This window comes from Plectrocnemia conspersa, unplaced genomic scaffold (assembly GCF_051122295.1).
Source record: "Plectrocnemia conspersa isolate PC_06_02 unplaced genomic scaffold, ASM5112229v1 ptg000009l, whole genome shotgun sequence".
Taxonomy (NCBI): Eukaryota; Metazoa; Arthropoda; class Insecta; order Trichoptera; family Polycentropodidae; genus Plectrocnemia; species Plectrocnemia conspersa.
Genome location: NW_028277173.1, coordinates 28,306,671 through 28,332,518, shown reverse-complemented (window position 1 = coordinate 28,332,518; position 25,848 = coordinate 28,306,671). Strand labels below are relative to the sequence as shown.

Genomic DNA, 25,848 nt, shown 5'->3' with positions numbered 1-25,848 from the left:
AGTTCGTGCGGTACCCATTTTTTTAAACATTCAGATATCGTGAAACGGTTGCCAATCTCATAACTATGTTTGTTAATATTTTTTCACCAACAACAGATGGAGATCCTCCACGGGCCTCATTTTAATGTTAATATCACCAATATGAAATTTATCGGATCAACGCATTGCAGTTCTCCGACTAACAGTACCTTCGCTAAATCGTAAATTTGATATTTTTTGTCTTAGGGTTTATTTTTATCTATGTACAAATCGGCTACTTGATATGAAACATATATTTTGTAAAATTTTGCTTATTTTTATTATAATTTGAACTATCTAAAAAACATTTTTTTATCTATGTATAAAAAGTACATTTAATAATCACATAACGGTCAAATGTCAGATAAGACAAGATGGCAAGAAGTCAAGCTTTGTTCGTATGTAATATGATTCATTATTATTTTACGGTATACCAAACCTTGATTTGTTTATTGCCATATTAAGGAACATTTGAAAGACACGTTGAGCAACAAACAGGCAAACAATGGAGGTAGAACAGCGATGGCGAAAAGCAAACTAAGCAAATTTTCTCTTATACGTCTCTGTGGCGACACAAACAAGCGCATGCTTTGCGTATATAACGACGTTACGTAATGAACCCCCTACACGCGGTTTCCAACGCTAATATGATTTATTTTGATTCCGTCTCCGCCGGGGGTGGTTCCTTATGACATTTTGTCTGAGCAAATATCGAACGAAAGCTCCGACTCAAACCTGACACGACCATTTTGTGCTTGAACATAGGTGATGGTCGAAAAATAAATTTTGTCCTAGAAAAAATATAAGTCAATAAATAAATATTTATTTGCCAGCTTGATAGCTCAATGATATATTTTTCTTTTTGTAGAACTTTAACTAAATTTTTAATTTTTGCAACCTTTTGAGAATTTAATGAAAATGTGATATTGCATTATCATTAAATTTTGCATTGTTTTCCATATTTTACAGATATCTCTAATCTCATTTCAAGTGAGGTGTTTATCAGCCTCTTTTTCTTAATTTTTAAATAAACCAATCTATAGAACTTTTTAATATTTTTACCTTTACATTAAAAGATACCTTCGCTATTGCTGTGGCTTAATTTTTTTCTTAAATATTTTTTCTACCTCTGCTATTAATTTTTTTCAGATGAAATCATATAAGTATCATTTCTAGGATAATCTAGGTTGATAAGATTCAGTTTTCTTTGATAAATTAAAATATATGTATATATTGCTTTAATATTATAGGTTAATACTAGTCTTGACAATAAAGGGCACTAGAGGGTTAACTCGATCCAAGACATTTTCTAGCTTTCGTTACGTATTCACGACAGCAAACTCGTACGAGATTGTCGTGATTTTTTTCTTGCGAAACACCTTTCCTAGTAATTTAATTTTCTTGAAAAACATACGCTTCGTTTCTCTATTTTTTTATTTTGATTCCAATACATTCTGCAACCGGATTTTTGGTTACTCCAAATATCATTAATCGCCGGTAATTGTGCTTCAAAACTTATTTACTTCCATAAGTACCGTACGGTGTGTACTAAAAAAACGTAACATTATACGACTGGTGATAAAAATAAAACGGTCGACCGTAAACCTTCAAAGAAATGTATTTTTTTCTGTAGATATGTATATATAAATATACACCAAAAAGTAGTGCTTTTAAATTTGTCACAGCGTAAAAATAAAATATTTTATATTGACATAAAACGCTTGCCTTTTGTTGAACAACGCCATAATGCGATTGCTGCTTAATTTTGTACGTTAGTTAGTTTGTTACACGATGATATCTCAACACGAAGGCAATAAAACGTATATAATATGGCGTATAAAACGGTATGGCTGTTTGTTTGTAAATAATTGAAGAAAATATGTATTAGGCAATCAATATTTTAATAGAGAGTTTAAATTGATTCAAAAATATTTATCAAATAGGAGCAAAAATTTCAACTATTTTTTTCTTATTTACTAGAGTTCTTAGCATTTTTGCAAGATTTTTAAAGCTCTAAATGCAAATTAAAAAGCATTCGCTAAAAGAAGCACTTTTGCTAGATACTATAACTCATATTGCTTCAATGTATAATGTTTTATTTTTATTATCTAACATTTTCAACGCTAAACCTATCACACGGCGGGATCGTCATATTACATATTTTTTAACAATAAATTAATATGTGTGCATGCTACTACATTTGACCCCCGATAACACGGTAAATTGATGACGTGCTATTTGGGTGCGTGTAGTTAGGGAACTAGAAAATACTCGAATCAAGCGCGTGTGGTGAGATACCCGCTCTTTGGCTCGCTCACACATAAAGTAACAGGCACCCAAATAGCGCGTCCCTAATTTACCGTGCTATTCGGGGGCTAACTGTATTTTTTACACTCAAAGATTCAAACTTTATCTTAAATTGCTGATTTTTTAGTTTTCAAATAGATTTATTTTGCCTATATCAACAATTAGTAATATTACTAAATAGTTTATAACAGTGAGATAGTCTATTTTAACTATTACGAGCAATTAAAATGTGTAGTAGAAATCTAGTCTGATAAAATATTAGCTGCGCTGGAGAACACACCGCGCCAACCAAGCACCGCGGCAGAAATGTTAATAACTATGTATTGCCAATATATATTTTGGTAAGAGATAGAAATTTTAATATTTACTGTCAATATCATTAAAAATATTTTTTTAGTAAAAATATAATTATTTTCTTTTTTTTTTAAATAATTTTTGCTATAGAAAATTATAGAGGTTTCTTCATTTATGCAGCATACGATTTTTTATTTATGTTGTGTATTAAAACAACAACCATAATAAATCAAATGTAAATATATATAAAGCCGTGCAGGAAAAATTTTGCTAATCATTTTAACTTAAAGACTATGGATTAATTATTTTAAGAATCTTTTGCTTACGCAACAATTTTTGGATATTACTCACTTTTAAATAAAAGTAGTACATATAAAACAAAAGTTTTATATACTTATTAAGCATAGACACAATAATATAATCACAAGTATTTATATATTCTGTGTTTTATATTATGACGCGTAATAATATTATTGTTATATTTTATAAACTATAATAAATAGCTCTGCTAATAATTAGCCTCTTAATCGCTTATTTTTTCTAGTTTATAGAAAATATAATAAAAAAGCCTATTCAAATTATTATCCCTCTTTTCTGCTTTTACTATGTTTAATCTGTCTTTTTACGAACTTCGATCTTTAATTTTATATGAATTTTTAACATTAAAAATGTAACTTAAAAGAGTATTTTTTGTTCCTATCATTTTGTGCATTGTGTTATGTTTTTGCCACCCACAGCGCTGGTGTGTTCGTGCCTTTATGTGATCTATTTAGACGCGCGCTTGTCGAACGATGTGTTCGCACGCAAACGGTTGCAATGCACACGTGGGTTTCATACTTCAATTACCAATCCCGCACAAGCACTATAAAATATGTAATAAGATGTGCTATGTTGATTAAATAGCAACTGTAGCTTCTGAAAGTGGTTGTAATATGGTGGCATGGTGTGGTGGTGCAGATTCGGGTCTCCGCTGGTTTCTCAAGAAGGGCTGCTGAGAGAGAGCGAGAGCGACTGTGCCTGATGCAGAGGGCCCACGATGAAGCTGAGAGATGCCTAGCCCTGGCGGCGAGGCTGAGCGCCAGGGAACTCCAACTGCAGAACGCGCGAGATCAGCTCCAAGAGGTGCGTACTCACAATGACCCCACCTGGATGCACTTAACATCACCGATCATCTCATTCTTCTGCATCACCATCCCGTGTTCACTAGACCTTCAGCTACTAGACACCGAATGGGCTGGAGAGCATGTGCTTCAAGATGATTGACTAACACTGAAGAATCTACAATATAGATTGAGCATGTTAAACATCATCATTCTTAGATTTATAGCTTCTTCTATAATAATTCAATGCAAATGTTAGATGAATTTTCTCTTGAGACATAATCTTCCTATCGATTCAGCACATTTTATTAGAAACTCGCATCCGTAGATTAACACCGACTATATATAACAATGCAACATTTGGGGTCGGTTCGTTAATGAAAGAGCGCTTTTGGTCATCTTAATCAATATCATATAATCCATTGAAACAAACAGATATTCTCAATCTTCTAGTCTGAATATTTCACTCTATATATATTTATTATAAACTCAACAAATCATTATTTAATATAATATTTATTAAATAAGTTGTTTTAGAGTCATATCTTATAATATTTAGGTTCGTGTTGTACTAAACTCTTCAAGTTACAGCCAGTAGGAAATAAGCACCACAGAGGAAGTCTTACTTGATCGTTTATGAGGTCGATAAAGGTTTTGCCGTGGCAAAGCAAAGAAACTTGATAAAAATAATAAATGGACTCTATCGGGACACTTAAAGGATAAAATAAAAATAAAACTTGGCTAATGGTAGATAAACTTTCCTATCAATTTAAAAGCTATATGATATTATAATTTTATTAAGTACATAATGTTTAAAAATGCAATGAAATGATATCTGTATTCATGGTTTAAAGTTATACTTAACATAACAATTTCTATCTATTTTTTAGAGTTTATTAAATTATGAATTTTAGTCTTAGTACTAGTTTTTTCATATAAATACATATATTGTATGTTATCATTTTTTTTTCGTTCATTAGATTAAACTTCAACATGTGTTATTATTTCTATGTATTTATCAGTTTCGAAACATTCTTAAAATAATATTATAATATATACTGTATATATATATATATATATATATATATGTTAAATTGTAAATCAAAATCATTCGAGCAAAGGCCCACTTGCGGCTATTTTGCACTAATAATTCGCGCTTCGCGTTCGTAATATCGCGCTTTACGCTTAAAAACGTGCTTTTTATTAACTCATTACTAATTATTTTTATCTTATTAGTGAAATTTTATAGTTATAGGAAATATCTATTAGAAATTAATTATAATAAAATTATAATTAATGTCAAGCATCGTGTTTCGTACATTGTAGAATATTATCATTCATTATTATATACGTAACTAGCTGTCGGTACCTCACTATCGTGAGGTACCGAAGCTAGTATACGTAATTATAGTAAAATATTCTCTAAATACAAAAAAGCGTATATATTTAAAATAAGCTGGGTATTATTTTTATTTATCAATTATAATATGTATCAGATATTAAATAGCATCATTACATATTAAATATATGAGCACCGAATAATTAACACATTATAGAATAAAATTCTTTGTATAAAAATTGAAAATAAAATTCCATGAATTCCGGACGCCGAACTGGATCAGTGGATGCGAAGAGAGAAGCGGCGGTTTTTGTAACCCTCACTGGACTGACGTTAAGTCGGCGTTTTCTTGGTCCAAATTTAAGTTAGAGAGTTTTTGAATATCTGATGCCTTGAACTCCAAAGTCTATGATTAAGTCTCATAGAAGTTCTTCTGCGTTTCCGTATTTAAATCCATGGCCTGCTTCAAATGAGATTTTGTTTTTCATCGATTTTTAGTGAATAGAGCTGATTAAAAACAGACATTTTTAGGGAAATAATGAAAGGTAAAAATTTAGAGCGATAAAATATTAGCCGCAATAGGCACTGACTTTATTACCCGCATTTTTTTCCTTTACCCAAATACTATATTGTTTTAGGATATACCAAAATAATTAACATCATTACATAATAATTTTAATATTTTTGCAACCAATATATAATAAATTTAATTAATATTAAAAATATACGTTTATCTGACCTTTATTAATATTATTTTATAGATAAGTTTCTGTTATTTAGTTATTATCGACCTTAATTAAATATATGTAGTGCTTATAAGCACCGTAAATCTTATTTTTTTAACATTTACTATGCAGCCGAAAAAAGATAAACCGATTCCGACCGCGCGCTTATTGGTAGTTAAACTCTCATCTAGTTTGACTTGTTCTTACAACTAGCTATGTAGCTTTTATAAGCATATTTCAATAACACATAATTAATCCCACATGGATCTTTGCATATATTTATTGTACATATGTATATCTTTCGTTGCAATATGACATGCTTAACCCTTTGAGCAGTAAGTTCATTTATACACATTTATTAATTTGTTGGTACATACTTAATACACCTGGGAGTGAGTTAATGTTTGTTGTTATTTATTGATTATTACTATATATTGCAATTATAGTAAATTATAGAAAAAGAGATTCCCAACGTTTGATTAATTTGATTTGTTGTACTACTTTTTAGTATGTTTTTATAATGTATTCAAAAACTGATCTATAATTATATTTTTTCAATTTATTTTATATATTATTCAGAATTTTTGTAAGCTTATATCAATTTAGTGACTCCTTATATATAATATAAAATAATATAAAATATTTTTGTCATGTTTTATTGGTGTTATTTTTCATAAAAATAATTTACAACAAATTAAATTTAAAAAACATTTTTAATTATTATATTTTCAGTTATGTATGTAAATATATAACTATCCATTTAACACAATTTATTATTATTATTTATCCGCGAGATCAGGAAAATCTGGGAAAACCTAATATTGATGAGCATAATCATAATTAAATAAACGTCACTAATTTCGATTTTCTAGACACAATGAAATATAATGGTACTTTTTTTATAAAATAGGCTCTATATTAGTAAACATTTTTCGATTTTTTAAATCGCTTTGACCTTTACAAATAAAATAATTTAGTCGAATGAAAAGTTGCTAGAGGCGAGCTAAAAGCAAGGTTTCGAGTGCAAAGCGCGAATTTATGGGCGCTTAAGCGTCAACCATTTATAATTTTTTTGTTGATTAAAATTATTTGAATGACTTTATCAGCTATTAACCAAAAACTATATATTCTAAAAATATAGTAAGGATAAATCTAACACCAACGCATAATTTCACATTAACATAAATTATCAACTTTTTGTGCTAGAAAATTTTTATCAAATAAAATCTCAGCGAAACCATAAAGCAAAAAACTAATGTTGTAAGGTCGTATTTTCGATCAGTAAAACGATCTTTGAACTAGATTTTTTTAATAAAATAATAATAGGCAATTATAATATGAAATAAAAAATATTTATAAGGTCAGATTTTTTTTAAAAAAGTTAAGAGTATCTAAAATTATTTATTAGAAGAAAAAATAAACTAAAACAATATTTTTTAATAATCAATAATATTTATTTTTTAAAAAAATATTGAAAATAAACCATTAATTGCAAAGCCTCATTGGATTACTATCTAAATATATATATTTATCAATTATATCTAAAGCCAAAACCCTACATCTGATATTTTTTCTTTAATGAAAATGTCATATTTAGCGATTCTTGCTAAAATAGTAAATGCTGATTTATTTGATTTTGCTCTATTAAGGGTTAATATATGATATGACTCCTAAATAAAAATCATAAATTGTTTTTCAACAAAACACAATCCATAAGGCACACTTTCTGGCACTCAGTACTCTCTGGTATTTTACGCAATTAGGTCTTCTTTTACGACATATATTCTATTCACCACAAAGTTGTAATCGTTCTAAATAATGTTAATGTAGATGTACAAAAGTAGGCTTATTATTAAATTCTCGTGCAGCAATTAACGTCGGCTATAATTCTGACACGCGTTATAAAGTTGATCGTTAAAAATTCATACGAGGCTTTTACAACTTAAGGGAATACCTTTTTTAATGTGCGAGTAACCCTGAAGCAGCACTCTTATTTTGACGGAGTGATTTTTCAGAGCAGCAGAGCTACCCCAAAGTGGATGGATAAATCTTGGGTAGGATTAGAAAGCGGGAGAACGACAACGTTTTAATGTTTGAGGGTGAATTTTAATAATTTATTTACTCGCCGTCTTGGATTTAATTTTGTGGAAAACGTCTTGGATTTATTTACATAATAAAAATATTCTCATAAAATGCGGTAGCTTCTCGTCGAATTAACGCCACTTGATTTACGTACAATTTATAAGTTTAATGAGTTATATAAAATGCCTTTTGATATACTATTTTAAAGCAATAATAATAGTATTATCTTTTTTTAAAATATCTTTTTATTTAAAACAAAAATATTTATAATACATGATTTAATTTTAAAATAAATATTTATAAACAGTTAAAAAATATAGTTTAAAAACAGGCAGTTTTTAATATTTTGCTCATGATAGAGTACAGCAGGGTTTCAATTAAAGCCATCTGCTATTTCTTCTCTTTCTCAGTGGCATTCATGCAACAATGGGAAACTGCGATTGCCTTTAAGAGAAACGATTGCATTCCTTATTCTTGACTGTTGCAACCAGAAAATAAACGCTCAAGAACTCTTTAATTACATGTTTTTTTATATGAGCTTGCTAGACACAAATATGTTTTTAGCGATAACTACAAAAAGCTGATACATACATAAGTATTACGAAACATGATTTAATGTTCATAACTTTTGTCGTTGAAACTGACAAGGAAAATGATACCATTTAGGCGCTGTCATACATTTAAATAAGTCCACGTGCAACATATTTTCAAAAGCATGAAATTTTTTACTGCTTTTCTCTGCCAACATTATTAGATTAATAAATCTGCTGCACACAGCCGTTAGTTTTATATCAAGGGGAGCCTTTCGTCTAAAATCCATTCCATGTATAGGGGGATTTTTTCTTCATAGAAAGGCATCGCTTTTTAGTACCTCTGCGTTTTAACGACTTGGGAAATAAATTAATTCGAGCGTTTTATTAGAAAGGTATACATTCTTACGCGTTTGCACATTATATTATGTTACGCGCCGAGGGATTAAAAATGAAGGGCTATAAAGTAAATATATGTAGTTCATTGAATATGCGTTAAGGTGTTTTCCGCATCGGTGAGCTTTCTTGAATTGAAAGTATATGAAATGCTGATGTGAAATATGCTCACCCATATTACACATACATATCTTCATATATACATAAAACGACGTACATACATACATGTGTATATAAACGTAATTCTCTTAGTGTATGCTTTATGTTTTCATTAATAATAAAATAAATAATAAAACCCAAATCAAGTAATGTAATCATATTTATCTTTATAAGTTATAAAGTAAATAAAATCTAAAAATACATTTTCAGAAACAGCTTGGTTGTTGAAAATCGTACCCAATAAGAAATTCTTAAGCAAGTGATAAGCTAGGTAATTAAGGCAATATTTTATAGCACAATTCATTTAACTTTTAAAGAATCAATCATTCAATGTGAGATCACGCACGGTCAAGCAAGAGTATTGCACCTTTTCAATTCATCAGTGCTAGTGTTTTGATTTATTTTTATGTTTAATGTTGGATCAAAATGAAGACATAGTTATAAATAAAATTACCCGTGTACATGGAGTATATTTTTTCTGAGTCGGCCGGCAAAATATAAAGCACTCGCCAGCTGACCTGCTGTTAATGTTGAATTATGTAAACTTATCTATCTTATGTTATGGCATTTGCCAGTATTTATTCTTTGGTGACTGATAAATAATGCAAATTTACAAAATATAAATCTCTGAATTACATGGTAATTGTATTCCGACGAACATTCTAGATACAGGGTGTTGTTCTTATATATAAATACTAATTACTACTTTTTAAAGTAAGTACATTATTTTTTAACCATGTTTCTGTTATACCTATTTCATTATTTAAATTATCTACAATTTCTTCAACCATGCAATAAATTAAAGTGTCGTTCGCAAAAAAATGTATTTTATATTATATATATTATTAATTATAGCAATAATATATAATATAAACAGCAATGATCTTAATTTGGACCCATGTGGTACACCATAAGGTATTATTTTCTCTTTGCAATTAGCTTAATTTATTTTAAATAATTATTAAACTAACTTAAAATTAGTAATATTAGTTTTGTAGCAAAAAAATGATAGACATATCCAAAAATATGAATTTAAATACATTAGTTCTAAGATGCGATGTCGATTCTAGTCGTAAACCGGTACTATCTCTAGCTCCTCATAAAAAAAGTGAGTTTCTTAGAACAAAAAATTGGTTGTGTATGATTTATTTTTGATAAGTACCGTTCTTTATATTTTAATGAAAAGCCGTTTACATCTAGTTTCCAGAAACATCGTTATTAGTTTTCCGTGAAACGTAGTTATCTCACTTTGCGTAGCAACGGTCACCACAAAATTATTAACAGATAATATGACATATGATAACGTTTTAATTTCAATTATATTCATGTACATATAATATATAATTTGAAAAAATAAGCAATACCCTTTATAGAAAATAAAATACAAAGTATTTTTTTGTAACATAAAAAAATAACAAATTTATTAACGTATAACCTAGAAATTTGCTTAAACCAATTGTTTATGTTTATTATTATCAAAATATGAAAATAGAAAAAGTGCTTAAAAATAATAGGCAATTTCCAGAAATTGCCTTTTATTATTCAGGGTTTCGAGGCTCTAGATTAGCAAAAGCTAGTAATATATAAACATGCATATCAGGTGGTGGAGAAAAAATAGTTATTCTTGAAAGTCAGGGAGTCATTTCTGAAGTGTCGGCGAAATATTGTCGACTGTGATTTTGTGATGAAGTGTGAGTCAGTATCGTTTTCATCCGTCTTCTCTCCCTCTCTCTCCTACTGTTCGGCTGTGTGATATATTTTACATTACTAATTCGAGACAGCTTTGTCGAATCGCAGATGAGGATGTTGGTAGGCCAATTGCATCATCTCTTGGTCACACTTACGAAATATGTTTACGCCATAAAAGTAAAATTGCAAGGTGGCCACTTTCAGCGGGTAAAACAAATTGGTACAAAATACAATATTTATTTTTGGACAGGGTACACAAAATGGTAGTTTTTCTGGTACTCGTGGATGATGACTAGTGATTTACATCTTGGAACGGTTGTGCTAATAGGTGGCCTGTAAATATTAGCAATTATTAACGCAATCGATTACTCTTACTTTCAGTACGAGCTCATATTATTTTTTAATTTGCTCGAAATTGTAGTAAGAATGACCTCTAAGTTAATTGGAACCCTCACAGATTTTGTATGTAGGGCTAAAAAATCAAGGATAATATTAGTTAGAACTAGAATGATAAACAATCAAAGCAATCAATGTTTATTAATTTAGTTATTCCTTTATTTAGATTTATATTTTCAGGTAGCTGTGTTTATACCTAATTAACTTAAATGTAGATTTTGATAAAAAAAATAATATATAAAGCGACCTAACGAAAACAAAAAGGGGGCAATTGTTCAAGTAGAGCAATTACCCGAAGGAGTGAGGCTCGCGCAACCCTTATGTAAGAGCCAAGGGGTGATTTTCCTGCGATGTGAATTTCCACTGCTTTGGATATAGAATAGACAGGCGAAAGCTGTGAAGCTCTGACTAAATGACCTTTTGACATTTCTGCTGAGGCCTGGGATCTCTCCGGATGATTAATCGAGACCCGATATGGGGGTGGTGCTTGTTATTATTAATGATCGTTTGATGGTCGTAACAGTTAAAAATAGAAGTTATATTTCTTCTTTTATGTGGGAGATACAATTCAGTTTAACGTGATATGGTATTTACGGTATAAACACTTGAATAATAAGCATGTAATTATATAAGGGTCGTTACTAGACCTTAAACCTTTTTAGACCTACATCATTTCAGCAAGTGTATGTTTATATATAGAGTGCGTACAATTTACTTTAAGATTTGAATGTAGCATTCATATGGACATTGAAATAGCATATACCATTTTATGAGCTCTATAGAAGTCTGATGAAATCGTCGGTAGAACAAGTACACTTATAAGTGTCAGGATAGAACACACAGGTGAAGTGTCCCCTTGAATGCCCAACACACTTGACTTGAACATGTGGCGTTGAACAGCCCTTGCAGGGTTTTCTGTCGAAACAAAACAAAGCCCGCCCTTTTCACGTACGACAACACTTCCACAGATTATCTCCACCCTCACTTGACGTCCCAAAAGGGGATATTTTACAAATCTTCCGCAAACAGCGATGCTCTTTTCAGTGCTGAAATTCTCAGGGCTCCTAGGTAATGGCAATAAAGAATGCATAAAATAACCACCCTTCGGGTCGTTAGTCGATCACGTGAGAGGGCGAGTCTTCCCCCGCCCAGCTCTTAATTTGGGTTCCATCCCTTATCTGTCGGATCGTAATGGGAATTTAAAATACCTGCCAGTATTATTTACTAGCCGTGGAAGGAAGCGAGAGACTCAGTTTCATCTCTGAATTTGTCCACGAATTTATTGTAATTTATTCATTCGTTTGATGATGATACGCACCGGTTGTGTGTCTATATTAGGTATATTTTATGTAGTAGTATAAATATATTTTTTTATTTTACAGAGAGATAACCTCTTTGCATATCCTTCGTAGGATATTTCGCAAATGAATGCAAATAAATTGCCATTCGCGAAACGAGGCCGTATTCCATTTTCGTATGAATATCAAGTGAGAACGTGGATTAAAAACTAATTTTACAAATGACGTAATACTGGAAAAAAACATAGCCACTAAGTGACATTATATTGCAATGAATAATATTTACGTAGCACCTGTATTAAGTTATGAAATTCAACTATAAAAATTTTACAATTTTATTGCCAAATTACTCTAACTTAAATATTATATTTATTATAAGGACATAGTCATTTATATTTATTTTTTTATTGTGATTTTAACATTATTTTTTTTATTTACTTCAAAACATAGCTGTATTTATTTAGGAGCATTTATTTTTTTACATTACGTACTGCTCGTATATCAAGTCAAAATTATTTAAACAATATGCTCATATTGCAAAAACACTTTCAAAGTTACTCGTAATTTAAATTTCTACTATACTTCATTAAAAATATAAGTTATTATATATTTGGAAATAATTAAAAATACAAGAAGTGATTTTGGGTCATAACACAATAACACAACTATATGATTTTTGTATTTTTTAAAAGAGTCAGAACCTCGCAATTTTAATGATAAAAATATTATAACATGAAAAAATTTTAATCGCATTTTTAATCATGCTATTGATAGCAAAAAATAATAACAACCGGATTTTCTTCTATTTTAAGTATATCCAAAATCAAAATCACAAGTTTTTTTATATATTTTTTCTTCATAATAAAACTTGTCGCACGCGTGGCATTAGCATCATTTATTAATACAAAAAAACTGACAAATTTGTATTCAATAAGTTACGCAGCGTATATTCATAGATCAAAAAATTCCTTCTACGAATTTATTCCCAGCGTCACGAAGGGCTGCAAATTCCAAACACACGTTGAACTTGCGTGCACCCTTAATGGTCCTGTATCGTGATACGCCACTATTCCTACGTGAAACTTTTACTTCATACTCAGACATTTGTTATCGTTCCCAAAAAAAAATATATTATATACATAAAATAGTGTATAAAAATTGAAACGTCCCCAAAGTTCACGAATAAGTGTCAACTGACTCAAGGCAACAAGGACAGTTTTTAAAAGTTCAATTTTATGAAATGTGTCTGCGTAATTATGTACGTGTACGGGTGGCATTCTGAAACGCTGAACGTGCATGGGTGAAAGCAATGAAACGGAAATTACGTTTGCTCTTTGACTGGAAAAGTTCAAAAGGAGAGAAGAGTTGCTTTTATACATTTCAACACGTAAACAATTTAATTTCACGTTTGTTATAAATAAATACAGCGTCGGCGTGGATAAGTTGCACTTATCTCGTTTACATTTATTTTGTAGATAAATAACAAATATTTATTGCAGCAAAACTCTTTTCATTCAAATTAAATACTATTTTCTTCTTTTCTCTTTGTATACAACAAACGATTTGCTAAGATTTTTCACAATCTTTAACACTGTGTATGTTTGTTGTAATATAAAAAAATATTTATGGAAGCTTAACTAAGTTTATAAAAAGTCGATTTTTTTATTTTTAATAAATCATATACATTCTTCGTACGACACAGATAGACGGCACGCACTGTTCACTCATTGTTTTTGTAAATTGGCATTTTAATTAAAAAACATATGTTTCGTAAATGACATTATTTTAATCATATACAGCGGGTTGCCATATTAAAAGGGACATTTTCGCTTTTACTATATTAATAAAAAATATATCTATGACTTTATTCACAGTAATTATTATTTATTAATAAGAAAATTTAATTGGTAACATTTTAACACATTTCTTTTTTATTTAATTATATTTAAACATTATCGTATAAAAAGTGAAAATTTTGTAGTATATATTGTAGTAACAAAATATATAGTATATGAAATAGTTGACAACACTTACACTCATATCGAAGCATGATTGAAGGTGTTGAAGTTTAAACAAACGAAGAACTAAAAAATGAAGGACAAATATCTACAATATTTTACAAAAAATAACAAAAAAAACACTGTCGCTATTTTACATCGATCTAGAACCAAAATAAAATGAAAAAGATATGTCTATATATAAGAAAAATTTGTTAATGAATACGGTTGTAAACGGTAAAATTCCAAATATATTGTAATAAATCCGTCAAAAATAGCATTTTCGTATGGAACGCCAACGGTCTATCGCAACACAAACAAGAAATATTTTTTTCTCGAACAACACAAAAAAAGAAGAATAGAAAGAAAAGCCCAGATGACAAATGTAAAAATCAATCATCACACCAGTATGAACATACGGGATTCAGCTTTGGGATAGTGCCTGTGCTTCTACCATCACCATCATCCAGAGATTCCAAAACGAGATTATACGAATGATAGTCAACGCTTCCTGGAATATTCCTAATGACGTTATACATAACGACCTTGACAAATACGCGACATATAGAGACAGACTAAAATTTCACACAAACAAAATGGCAACCGAACTACTTGACTGTAGATCAAAAATATTACTTATTGTAAATAAATAATAAATAAAACATCGTTTCAAAAGTCCGTATCTGTCCATCAGTCAGATTCTAGCTACCGCCTTGAAAAATATCCGAATCAGAGCTAAGTTCGCCGAAATTGCAACTTATCAAAAAGGATCACGTCCCTGCCACACTATTCGAGTGTATTGAGCCGTGGGAAGTGGATTTCTGTGTGGGAACTCTCTCTCGCTCTAGATCTAGATGCCTCCAGATGGATATTATGGCGTGTGATATAAAGTCGGTTTATAAAACATCTTACCGGTTGCCTTTAAGGATCGCTCCGAACGACGTGGAAAAATAGTAGAGCTCAATAAAATAAGTCGGCGAAACGTAATATGCATGCATTCGATTCGAAATGCTGCCGAGAGACGTGCTAGTACCATTGAGATGAAAATATAAACCAATAATGTATGATTAAGTCAAAAAGATATATTGTATAATACAAGAAATAAAATAAAAACAGTTTTTTTTTTAAATATATAAAAAAAAGTCTGCAAATTTGCAAAAAAAATATTTAAGTAAAAGTCTAGTCTAGCAATCATGCTGCTATATTACATGAACATCGATGTGCCTAGACATATAATATGGTAGCGCCTCTCAATGAGTGCACTTTTACCACAAAGAAATGCTACACGTTAAGACGAAAAAATATCAAAAACTAACGCTAAATTGGTCGGTTACTAAAGTTTTTTATTTAGGCAAACATCTAAGAAATTGACAATACAATACACTACACTCTTAATACCATAAAATTACGCTATCATTCTACGAAAGCGACTCTTCTCAAATGGTGTATTTCTGTTGTATTATTAAGACCAAATAGGTAGCAAAAATTATGTAAAAATTAAAAAAAATCCTCCATATAGTCCTAATTTTTCTCTTGACAAATTATATTTGTTTCGCTCACTTAAAAATCATTTTCTAATTAAGCTTCTCGTAGTCTTTTATATGTTTATGAAAATCAGGTTATTTTTTGATTTAGACTTCCTCTTTCTTCATAGAGTTATCTTGGTCTGTATTAAGCTTTACTTCGCTCGGTGTGAGTTCAGATGAACTTTTGTGGTTGAACTGAATTTTTCAGATGAATGTATATATCTATAATGGAATACAATACCTTTAAAAAATTATGCTGCTATTCTCCGGAATTGCCTTCTCTAAAATAATGTGTTTCTCTTGTATGACAATGCGCGTTCTGTTTAAGCGATTATGACCAAACATCTAGCAAAAATGAACTGGAAAGTCATAAAGCATCCTCCATAAACCCCCGACCTTGCTCTCCACCATTTTTATTTGTACGGCTAGCATAAAAATAAAATTTTAACGAAGTCGAATATGAAAATCATATTAAATTATTATATTTGAGCTCCTTCTATCTTCTCAGAATCGTCTTGGTCTGCTATGCTTTGCTTGGTGTGAGTTCGGTGCAAATAGAAGTACAGATGGAATTATATATTTTAAACAAAAGTGTCGTTAGCACGCCATACTATTTTTGAAATAAAGAACGTTCTTCGCTCTTTCCTACTCTCATCGATTTGGGCTGGAAATATGTTAAGTTGTTGCCTGTTTTTCACCTCATAAAAACGCTTGAGTAATAACTATATATTGAACAGCTGGAGATATCGCAACGTTGTCACTTTGTTACTTGCAATTCGGGTATCTGCATAAGCACATTTCACTGACTTTGTCAGCACTTGTATTAATGATTTTTTAAGTGCTTTATTTTGTGTCCGTATAGACACCGACCGTTCTTTGTTCAGGTTCGCTTAAAAGTGCTTTTGCAAGTTTCTTTAATCCGCCCAAAATATCCGATCTTCACTTACGCTTGTTTCATATCCGCGTGACGAATAAACTTGTTTGGCTAGTCGCAAATAGTTTAACTACGCTTTTAAATAAACAGTTTTTAATAAAATATGTTTCTAAAATAACGAAAAATAGTTAAATATTGTACATTTTTTCAAAAAAAATAAAGAGCAAAAATTAGATAAAATTAATTTTATCTATTTATTTCAAATACATTGCATTTTGTCATCGTGATTTTGCCAGAAATCATATGGCATTATTAATAGTTTACATTTGAACTTACTAAATGTACACTTTTTGGAACAGTTGAAAGCATTAACGCGTTTTTTGTCGTTCTATAAATCGCTGGAAAGAATTAAAAAAGGCTTTACCACTGACGTTAAAACGCGATTTGGATTCCGATGACGAGAGGTCAGTCACCAGCAAACATTCGAAGAGACGCCCGTAGACAACATACTGTCATAGACGCTCACATTCTGAGAGTAACTCATCCATACCGAGAACCATCGTAGCAGAGAGGGATCAACTTCCGCTGTACACTCGCTACCATGCCATCTACTAGACCTCTGAGGATCTCCCACGGACATCATCCCTGCGCCAGCTTCTCCGCCACGGCTCGGAAAAAACATCTTGCTATTTATCATCTGTCGCAGCATATGTAAATAATGTAATAAAACTCTTACTAGATTCCACCCTGATTCTCACTTGCTACGAAATCTCACCCCATAAGGTTCCCAAACCCTAAAATAATAACAGCACGGTAGACCAGTGGTATAAGTATAATAATGTTTTTTAATTTCGTGCACAGTGACATACATATATTGATTAATATTTCAATCCATTATTTACTTTAATATAAATATCGTATTTAATGTTAAAAGTTTTTAACAAAATATTAAATTTTTGCTGCCGTGAAAATTTATGTTAATAACATTCGAAAGTTGTGAGAAAAGGCACTGAAATAATGTTTTTCAGAGGATCGTGAATTTTTTGTTTAATATTTTTTAGTGATAATGTAATTGTTATTTTTTAATGCAGAAGACGCAATTTAGAGTTTTTTTTAGCATGTTCTTGATAAGGTCACACGTATATGAAATAATATTATTGTAGGTATTATGCAGTTACAGTGAAAATAAAGACTCTTAAAACACAAACAAAAAAAATCTATCGATGAGTCATCCCTTATCTTCCCTTCATTGAAATAGCATTTATCTCGTCATTGCTTGGAGTGACATGTGGTCGCCATAGTTTGTATGCATTATTTTTTAAATATTTTAAGACCTGATCAAATTTAAATTTGCCTCATCCTATTATATAATATCGTATTTAAACAAACTTCAAAATTGTTTTACTAATTAAATTAATAATGATTATAATATTACAAATCACTTGTATCTATTATATGGAATGCTCAAGGAAATTGATCCATGTAACCACGGTAGTTATCTCAAATCTGGTAAATTAACATCAAAACAAACATATACTGATTGAGGGATATTTGATCATATGTCGTATCCATACTATGAATACAAACAACCAACATATCATCGTTACATATTAACAACCTAATTGAATATGCATCCTGAGTGTTTTGTTTTTGGTATAATTCAATACATGTATACTTATATTTATTATAAAATACATAAAGATAAGGCAACTCGATTTATATGTAAAAATACATGTTAATTTCAGCTGTATTAAATTTTGCTATAGTATGTCGTATTTTATATTTTGCTTTGACATTTGCTACATATTACATATTTTATTAAAAGCTAGGTTCTGCGTTATAAATCAGATTCAGTCTGATTAGATTATTTTAGTTCGACCCCAAACTAGGTTTTTCATAAATACTTGAAATAATAAATTTCGATCATATGAACAGTGTTTTGTATGCTTTCTAATACATTAATAAAACATAAACAGTAATCCACAACTGCATATCAAAAAAACAATGCAGTCAAGGCAGTTGGAACTTTCCCTCTACATAGTTCTTATATGTTAACATACGTTGTTAGGCAAAAATAAGGTGACCTAGTTAAATATTTAAGTATGGTTTCATGTTGTGTTCATACGTGTTATTTGTAGTTATATTTAACGTCAAAGTCTTGCGCTCTTTTCCCTGCCATTATTATTCTCGAATATATAAAGTATGGTTTTGACTTCGGATGCAACGAAATAACTGAAAGTTTATAGCTCATCAACTTACTTCGCTTCCAGTACATTCGAGTATGAAAACTACGCAAGCATACTACAAAACACTTTGTTGTAAATACTGAGAAATTTAATATATGACGGTAAAGTTTTGCGCTCGTGTCATGCCAGCGATGGTAACAATGGATCAGTTTTTTGCTGATATACAAAGGCGAATGTTATGGGAAAATTATTAAATTATTTACAGCAGAATAATGCTACAAAATTCTAATTTAATAATTCAAAAAATAATTAATATTATTATTAATTTAATTACTTACGTATCTCCTCTTTTTGTATAGGTAAATTTAATTAAAATTAAAAAATATAACATTTTTATTAAATTAAGAAAAATATATGTAGATATTTATATAACTATTTATGGTCGTATTTAAAATTAATGATTGACAAAAAAAAACTTATTATATGCTCGAAAATGAAAGACATATAAATTTGTATCATACAAATATATTATGTTATATTTTATATATATATACGATGAATTGCCTTATTGTATTTATTTAAATACATTGCCAATACATATATGTTTTACGCTAACGCACCCTTCACAGAAAATATTTCTAATAATATTATAATTTGCTAGACAACAATGCGTCCACAACTGCGAGTACCTCGATGAAAATAGATAAATACTATTCAACAGATTATTAAAAAGTCAGATAGCTTTGTTTATCAAAGAGTTGTACTGTAAAAACAAATCTTTCCTCTTTAAAAGCAGCTTGTAAAAGTGCTTTTTTAAGCATACTCGTCGACGCGACTAGATGGAATCATATCCCAGCATACCTTGTAGAAATTTTGTGAGCAATAAAAATTAATAATATTTATATTCCCTTATATTTAGAATATCGTATGAACCTTTATTGGACCTTTTCTATTAAAAGTGAGTCGGATGCATTATTTAACAACCAGAACAGAGAAGCACTTTTGAGCGCACAAACTGAGTATACAAGGCGCACAATGTACTCGAGCTACTTAATAAATGCACCTATCGCAAGACAAATCCTAACACCTTAACGACATTATTATATGTTTTTATACGCTCTTCAAATAAGTCACTTAAATCGGTTACAAATTATGTGCGATGATTACATTATTATGTATTTTATAATCAAACTAGCATTGTTCTTGTTTTAGAATATGTCATGACATATTAGCGGATAACTAGTTTTTCACAATGTTAATCTCAAATTTATTTATTTTTTTTATAATTAAGGCATGACAAACTTTATCAAAAGCTTTTTCAAAATCACTGTTGATGACATCTACTTGATTGTATATATCACGATTTTTTGTCACAAAATTAGGGAAAAAACTAAACATATTTGTTGCTACTGATCTTGATACACGAAAACATAGTTGAGTAAATTATCCTTCTATTTGGTCTGAAGTATGTTTTCAGATACTTAGTACTGATTAAATCTACACAGGCGTATAATTATTTATTATATTTTTATTTAATTTTCGTATATTAATGAACGTTTTATAATTATAAAAAATATTAAAAATCAATAAAAAAATTATAAAATTTAAACAAATATTTTTAAGTGAATTGAATGTTTATTTTCTTTCGATGAAATGTATATTAGCATTAGTCTTCAACAAGTTCCAAAACTCTTATATTTGACAGAAAGTTTCTAACATCCACTATTCATCGAGCGTTCTATACTAGATGCGAGAGTTTCGAGTGAATCTTCCTTATTACTAAACCATAAATCGTTTTTTTTGTTCAAACGAAAGGGGTTGAGAAAAGTACACGTATCGGGTAACTTGATTCCCCTTTCATATAACCAGAGAGAAAAAGCAAAGGCGGATAACAAAATATGTTTACCGACCTACTTTACGATGGCTTTTGCATTGTTGTCTGTGATATAAGAATATTTTCCACAGAAGGAAAGACGAAGAGAAAGAAAAGAAGGAAAGCGTAAAATTTAATATGGATATGGATATAATACGCTTTATGAGATCGTGAAAAATTTTATACACTTTTTTTCACACACTTTCTATAAACTTATCGCACAATCGTATACGCGTGGCATCGCAGAACGATTGTAGTTTGATGTGTAGATTGTAAATATAATAAATGTTTGATGTTAAATTTTGCAGTAACATATATTTTCATACTATAATAGAAGCGAACGAAAATGTTGGTTTGAGTAATAATAATACAATTTGGGTAAACAACGCTATTCTCCTGTGGCATTTAAGCAATTAATACAGAGAATGTTAATTAATTAAAAATACATGAATTTGTGAATTGAAAATAAAATATTACTTCGTTGTAACATAAGTCTTGCTCTAAAAAAATATTTGCTACATATACAAATATTTTAATCAAATATACACGGTATTAAATAACTTTTGTATTAATACACGTTTTTTTTATTAATTATTTGTTTTAACTATTTATATCTAATAGTAATCCAAGTACTTTTTAAATCGTGTTTCTTATATTATAAAAAATGATTTATTTTTTTAATTACAGTTTATAAAAAATATTATTTATTATTTGTAAATCTTTCGTTGTAACATAATAGATGTTATGTTACAAAGGAAAGGTTACACAATCATCACTCAAAACTTTATTTCGCTTTCGACTTTAAAATCTCAGAGAGTATAGTATTTACCAGCAAAACTTAAAACCGAATTTACACATACATAACCTAAAATTCAAAAAATCCAGAGAGATCAGCCGCTTCTCCCTTCAATTGTCAGATCAGACCCGATGTTTTTTTTTATTTTTTTGAAAGGTCAAAATGTTTTATTTCTCTCAGATTTTTTTTGAAAAGTCAAAATTATATTTGTTTTTGTACAAAATAAAAACTTATGTTTGGTTAATTGATTGATAATAAAGAAGTATCAAACAAAACAATTAATTTCGGCAAAACCAGCTCTCTTTTCATTTTATTTATATTGAGTTTTCAAATATTAACAATTGTTTCTTTGTAAATGTTTTTTAAACTAGAAATAAAATAAATTTTATGATTTTATGAAAAAAACTGATAAAATAATTTTAACATACGTTACTTGGAACCGAAAATTTACGTTTTGCAACTGTTAAATTTGAGTATGGCACCGTGATAATTAACAAGTATCAAACAAAACAATGCATTGCGTCAATTAATTCTTAAAACCAGCTTTTTATTTCAATTATATTGAGTTTCAAAATATTTACAATAGTTTCTTTGAAAATATTTTTTTAAACTAGAAATAAAACAATTTTTATAATTTAAATTTTGATCTTATGCGACCCACAGTTTAAAACCACTGTACCAATACCCAATTGCTTCAGTACGCAAACGCGGCAGTGGCAGTGATAAAACCGACTTGTACCCTAATTTTTTGCACGACATGCATCTTCATTTTCGCGAACAATCTTATTAGCTATTTTTCGAGTTACTAAAGCGGTTGTGGTCAATACTCATATGTTGCACTGCATGGATGCAATTTAGGGCATCTGCTCTTTCTTTTTATATCAATTGCATATGTATTATACATGCTATGATTGAGATCTCTTGTATTTATTATATATTGAGAACCTGAAAGTTTTTCAAAATATTTGCACAAATGCGGATTTATTATATTTACCAGAATAACTGATTTTGCTGTGAAGGTAATTGATTGATAACTAGCTAATTTTCAGCATTGCCAAGTATTAAGCGAAAGTGTTTACACATTTTTAAAATTTGTCGTAAGGCATCGAAGATCTAAAATCGTTATTATGTTACTTATTTATTGGCAAATTGCATACTGTACAATATATTGTTCTTCGAATATGGCTATATTTGCTAAAATTTATAGGAGAAGATTCAAATAAAAAGTTAGATCTCTCTATATTAAAGAGTACTTTAGAAGAGGGCGCTAGAGAGTCGCGATTGCATCCTTTATTCTTGACTATTGCGGCCAGGATGTCAGCGCTCTAAAACGCTCCCTTTACTCGAGGCTTTATAAGAAATAAACATCATCAATATCAGTTCTTTGATATTAAAAAAAATAACATATATTATGAATATTGAAAGCTTAAAACTTTTAAGACTTAAGATAATAACTATTATATGTATTTATTTATATATGTTTTAGAATCACTCTCACATTACCTGTTTAATGCTCATTGGTTTATCTGTGTTTTCAGGCAAGGAGACAACTTCAGGCCGGCGGTTGGGTGTCAGACCAGGACAGCTTGGGATCGCTGCCCAGGCAAGGTGGGGCCCTCACCCCGGGGGGCTCAGCCTCGGGGGGTCTATTAGGCCCCACTTTGGGTCTAGCTTTAGCCCCGGGCGACAGGGGTAGCTGTAGCGCGGACAGCGGCGTTAGAGGTGAGTACCTACGACCTACGTATACGTTTCTGAAGCGTTCAATTTTCATAGCGCACTGTCAACTACTTTACTGCTGGCAAAACTCACTTTGAGGGGAAATAGCGCCGATATTTCCCCTAAGGGACTTCCGTCGGGAAATACGTCTGGAACAGAGTATTGCCCCTCTGAACGCTTGACTGTATGGTGATGATGGTGAACGTTCGTGGTGCTTCTGACGATGTTTGCTTATCGAATGGGTTTACTTTATTGCCACTGCTAGGAATCATACCCTCATTAACCATGTAAACATGACTGCTTCGATTAACTAAAATCAATTCATTTTAAACACCACAATTTTGAAATCACCTCAAATATTATGAATAAGTTGAAATCACAGACATTGAAAACGTATGAAAAGTATAAAAATAAATAGAAAATGTCTTAGCTTATGTAATTTATAATTAGGTGCAGACCAAATTCCCAGGGCCCAGTTTTGCTCACGGCGGCTTTGATTAGGTATTAAAATAAAAATATACACATGTATATTGTAATTTCCAGTATTTATTAAAGGAAGATAAATGTTCCTAAAATCAGAATGACTAATTATGACAGATCTTCTAGCACGCCATATATCTAGATGGAAAACCTTGGTTTGGTACATTCAGTTTCCGCAATGAAAGTGAAATAATAATACTAAGATTGTTCTTGAACACTTTCATCTCCATCAAGGTCGACTCTTGGCTCCACGCACAACACACCCAGGGAGAAATATGAAGCGGCGCATAATCAATTCAAAGAAAGCCAACACCTCTCTCCGGCACAATGGCCGATATGCGCGATACCGAAATGAGAAATACCGCCGAGCGGTATGCGAGCAAGCGGCCCGGGCGGGGTGGGCCCCGGGGGCGACACGTTCAAAGTCGCATAACAATGGGGGCGGAATCTTTGAAAAGAACCGCCACGTTTGTAATAAGTTCTGGGCGGGCGAACAACTTGTGTGTACGGTGTATTAACAAAACAAGAAAAATTGAACCACAGCCTACTTGTTCTCACTGTGTTGGAAACTTGGAAAAATGTGGGGAAGGAAATCGTCTAAAATGGCGCGGATTGTTGCGGCTAATTAATGGGGGTGGATCGCTTGTCGAGTGTGTGTCAATTACTCATACATTCTTCGTCGTCTTAGGGTAAACTTTTCTTCATATACACAGTATTATATTAAGTCTATACCTGAATTCAGTATTCTAGTATTAAAGCATAAATCGTGAAATGCTCAACATAGCAGAGAATGTATTATATAATACATTTACTATTTTTTCTCTGGCTTTTAATATTTGAGATAAACAGCTTAGAATTTTTCATTTAAAACACTGGTATATTCGTAATTATATAAGTCACGTATAACCCGTTAAATAAATATTTGCAGATCCTAAAATCATGTAATTGTAAATTAAGCTTTCAAAAACATAAGTTTACAAGCAGGGCTTGCTGGTTAATCGCATATATGCAGCGAAATAAGTCTACGCCTTTAGAAAGCGACGTTCGCTCGCTTGTTTCGCCACAAATGAATTCTCTTAATGACGGAAAATATTTACTATAAACTCGAGGTCTGTGTGGTCCCTGAAATCATTTACGCTATTGTGTTGTTTATCTCAATTGTTAATCCACGATCGTTTTTGGTCACATACAATGACTCTTTCAAATGTAGTCATCTGTGTATGGTCACTACACTTATTATTTTATTCTCTGCTTCTACTTTCAATCAATATAAAAATCATCATTTTTGTAGTTCTAAGCTATAGAGATATTGTTTTCAGCAAATAAACTGTATGAATAAAAACAAAAAAAATTTGGTACTACCTGTATTTAATTTTGTATTACCGGTAATACTGAATATCAATGTTTGCCTTAATACATATATTTTTATCACTAATTGCAAGATCGATCTTTCACAAAAATTGAAAACTATTCCAGAAAATATGTCTACTGCCAAAAAGAGCGAAACAGTATTGAAAAAATAAAACATACTAACCCTGTAAGGTAAAATCCACCATCAGAGACTAATACTGGTTAGGTGCTCCTACAAACAAGAGATTTGAAGAAGTGACTGAAAAAGAAAAAAACAAATTACTAAATGAGTTGATAGCAAAATTATTAAAACCACCGCCAATATTTGTATATGGCGTAAAAAACGTAAAACCGTTGACTGAATTTTCAGAGCCATTCCAAAAATAAATATGCAATAAAAATCATCGACAACTCTTAAGTTTAAATTCAGACATAAGATGGAACCATTTATAACCCCATCGTTTAAATCTAATATGTGACACAAGTGTAAAATTATTGCTTGCGGAGTCAATAAACCACACAAAATTGAGTCAATAATAATATATAATAAAAAATAAATGTTAAAAATTTAATTAATAAATACCTATGCCAAAAATAAATATGAAATAAAAAAGATGGAATCCTTTATAATGTGATCATTCAACAGAACAAAACTTCACTACCAAAGGTCCTTAAAGGCTGCTATCAAGGAATTATATCATTTATTATATTATTAAA

The 25,848-nt window shown here is 30.5% G+C and overlaps 1 protein-coding gene across 3 annotated transcripts in view; it reads left to right on the top strand.

The window, feature by feature from the left end:
- The window catches only part of Liprin-gamma (liprin protein kazrin), a 139,817-nt gene that overhangs the window by 40,426 nt on the left and 73,543 nt on the right, over positions 1-25,848 (top strand). For 2 of the 3 annotated variants that reach the window (XM_088192667.1, XM_088192669.1), the window contains exons 5-6: positions 3,577-3,741; positions 23,124-23,307. In XM_088192667.1, the coding sequence (XP_088048793.1) occupies positions 3,577-3,741; positions 23,124-23,307 (349 nt within the window). The remainder of the gene's footprint in view (positions 1-3,576; positions 3,742-23,123; positions 23,308-25,848) is intronic. The other variant, XM_088192668.1, reaches the window with a different exon arrangement.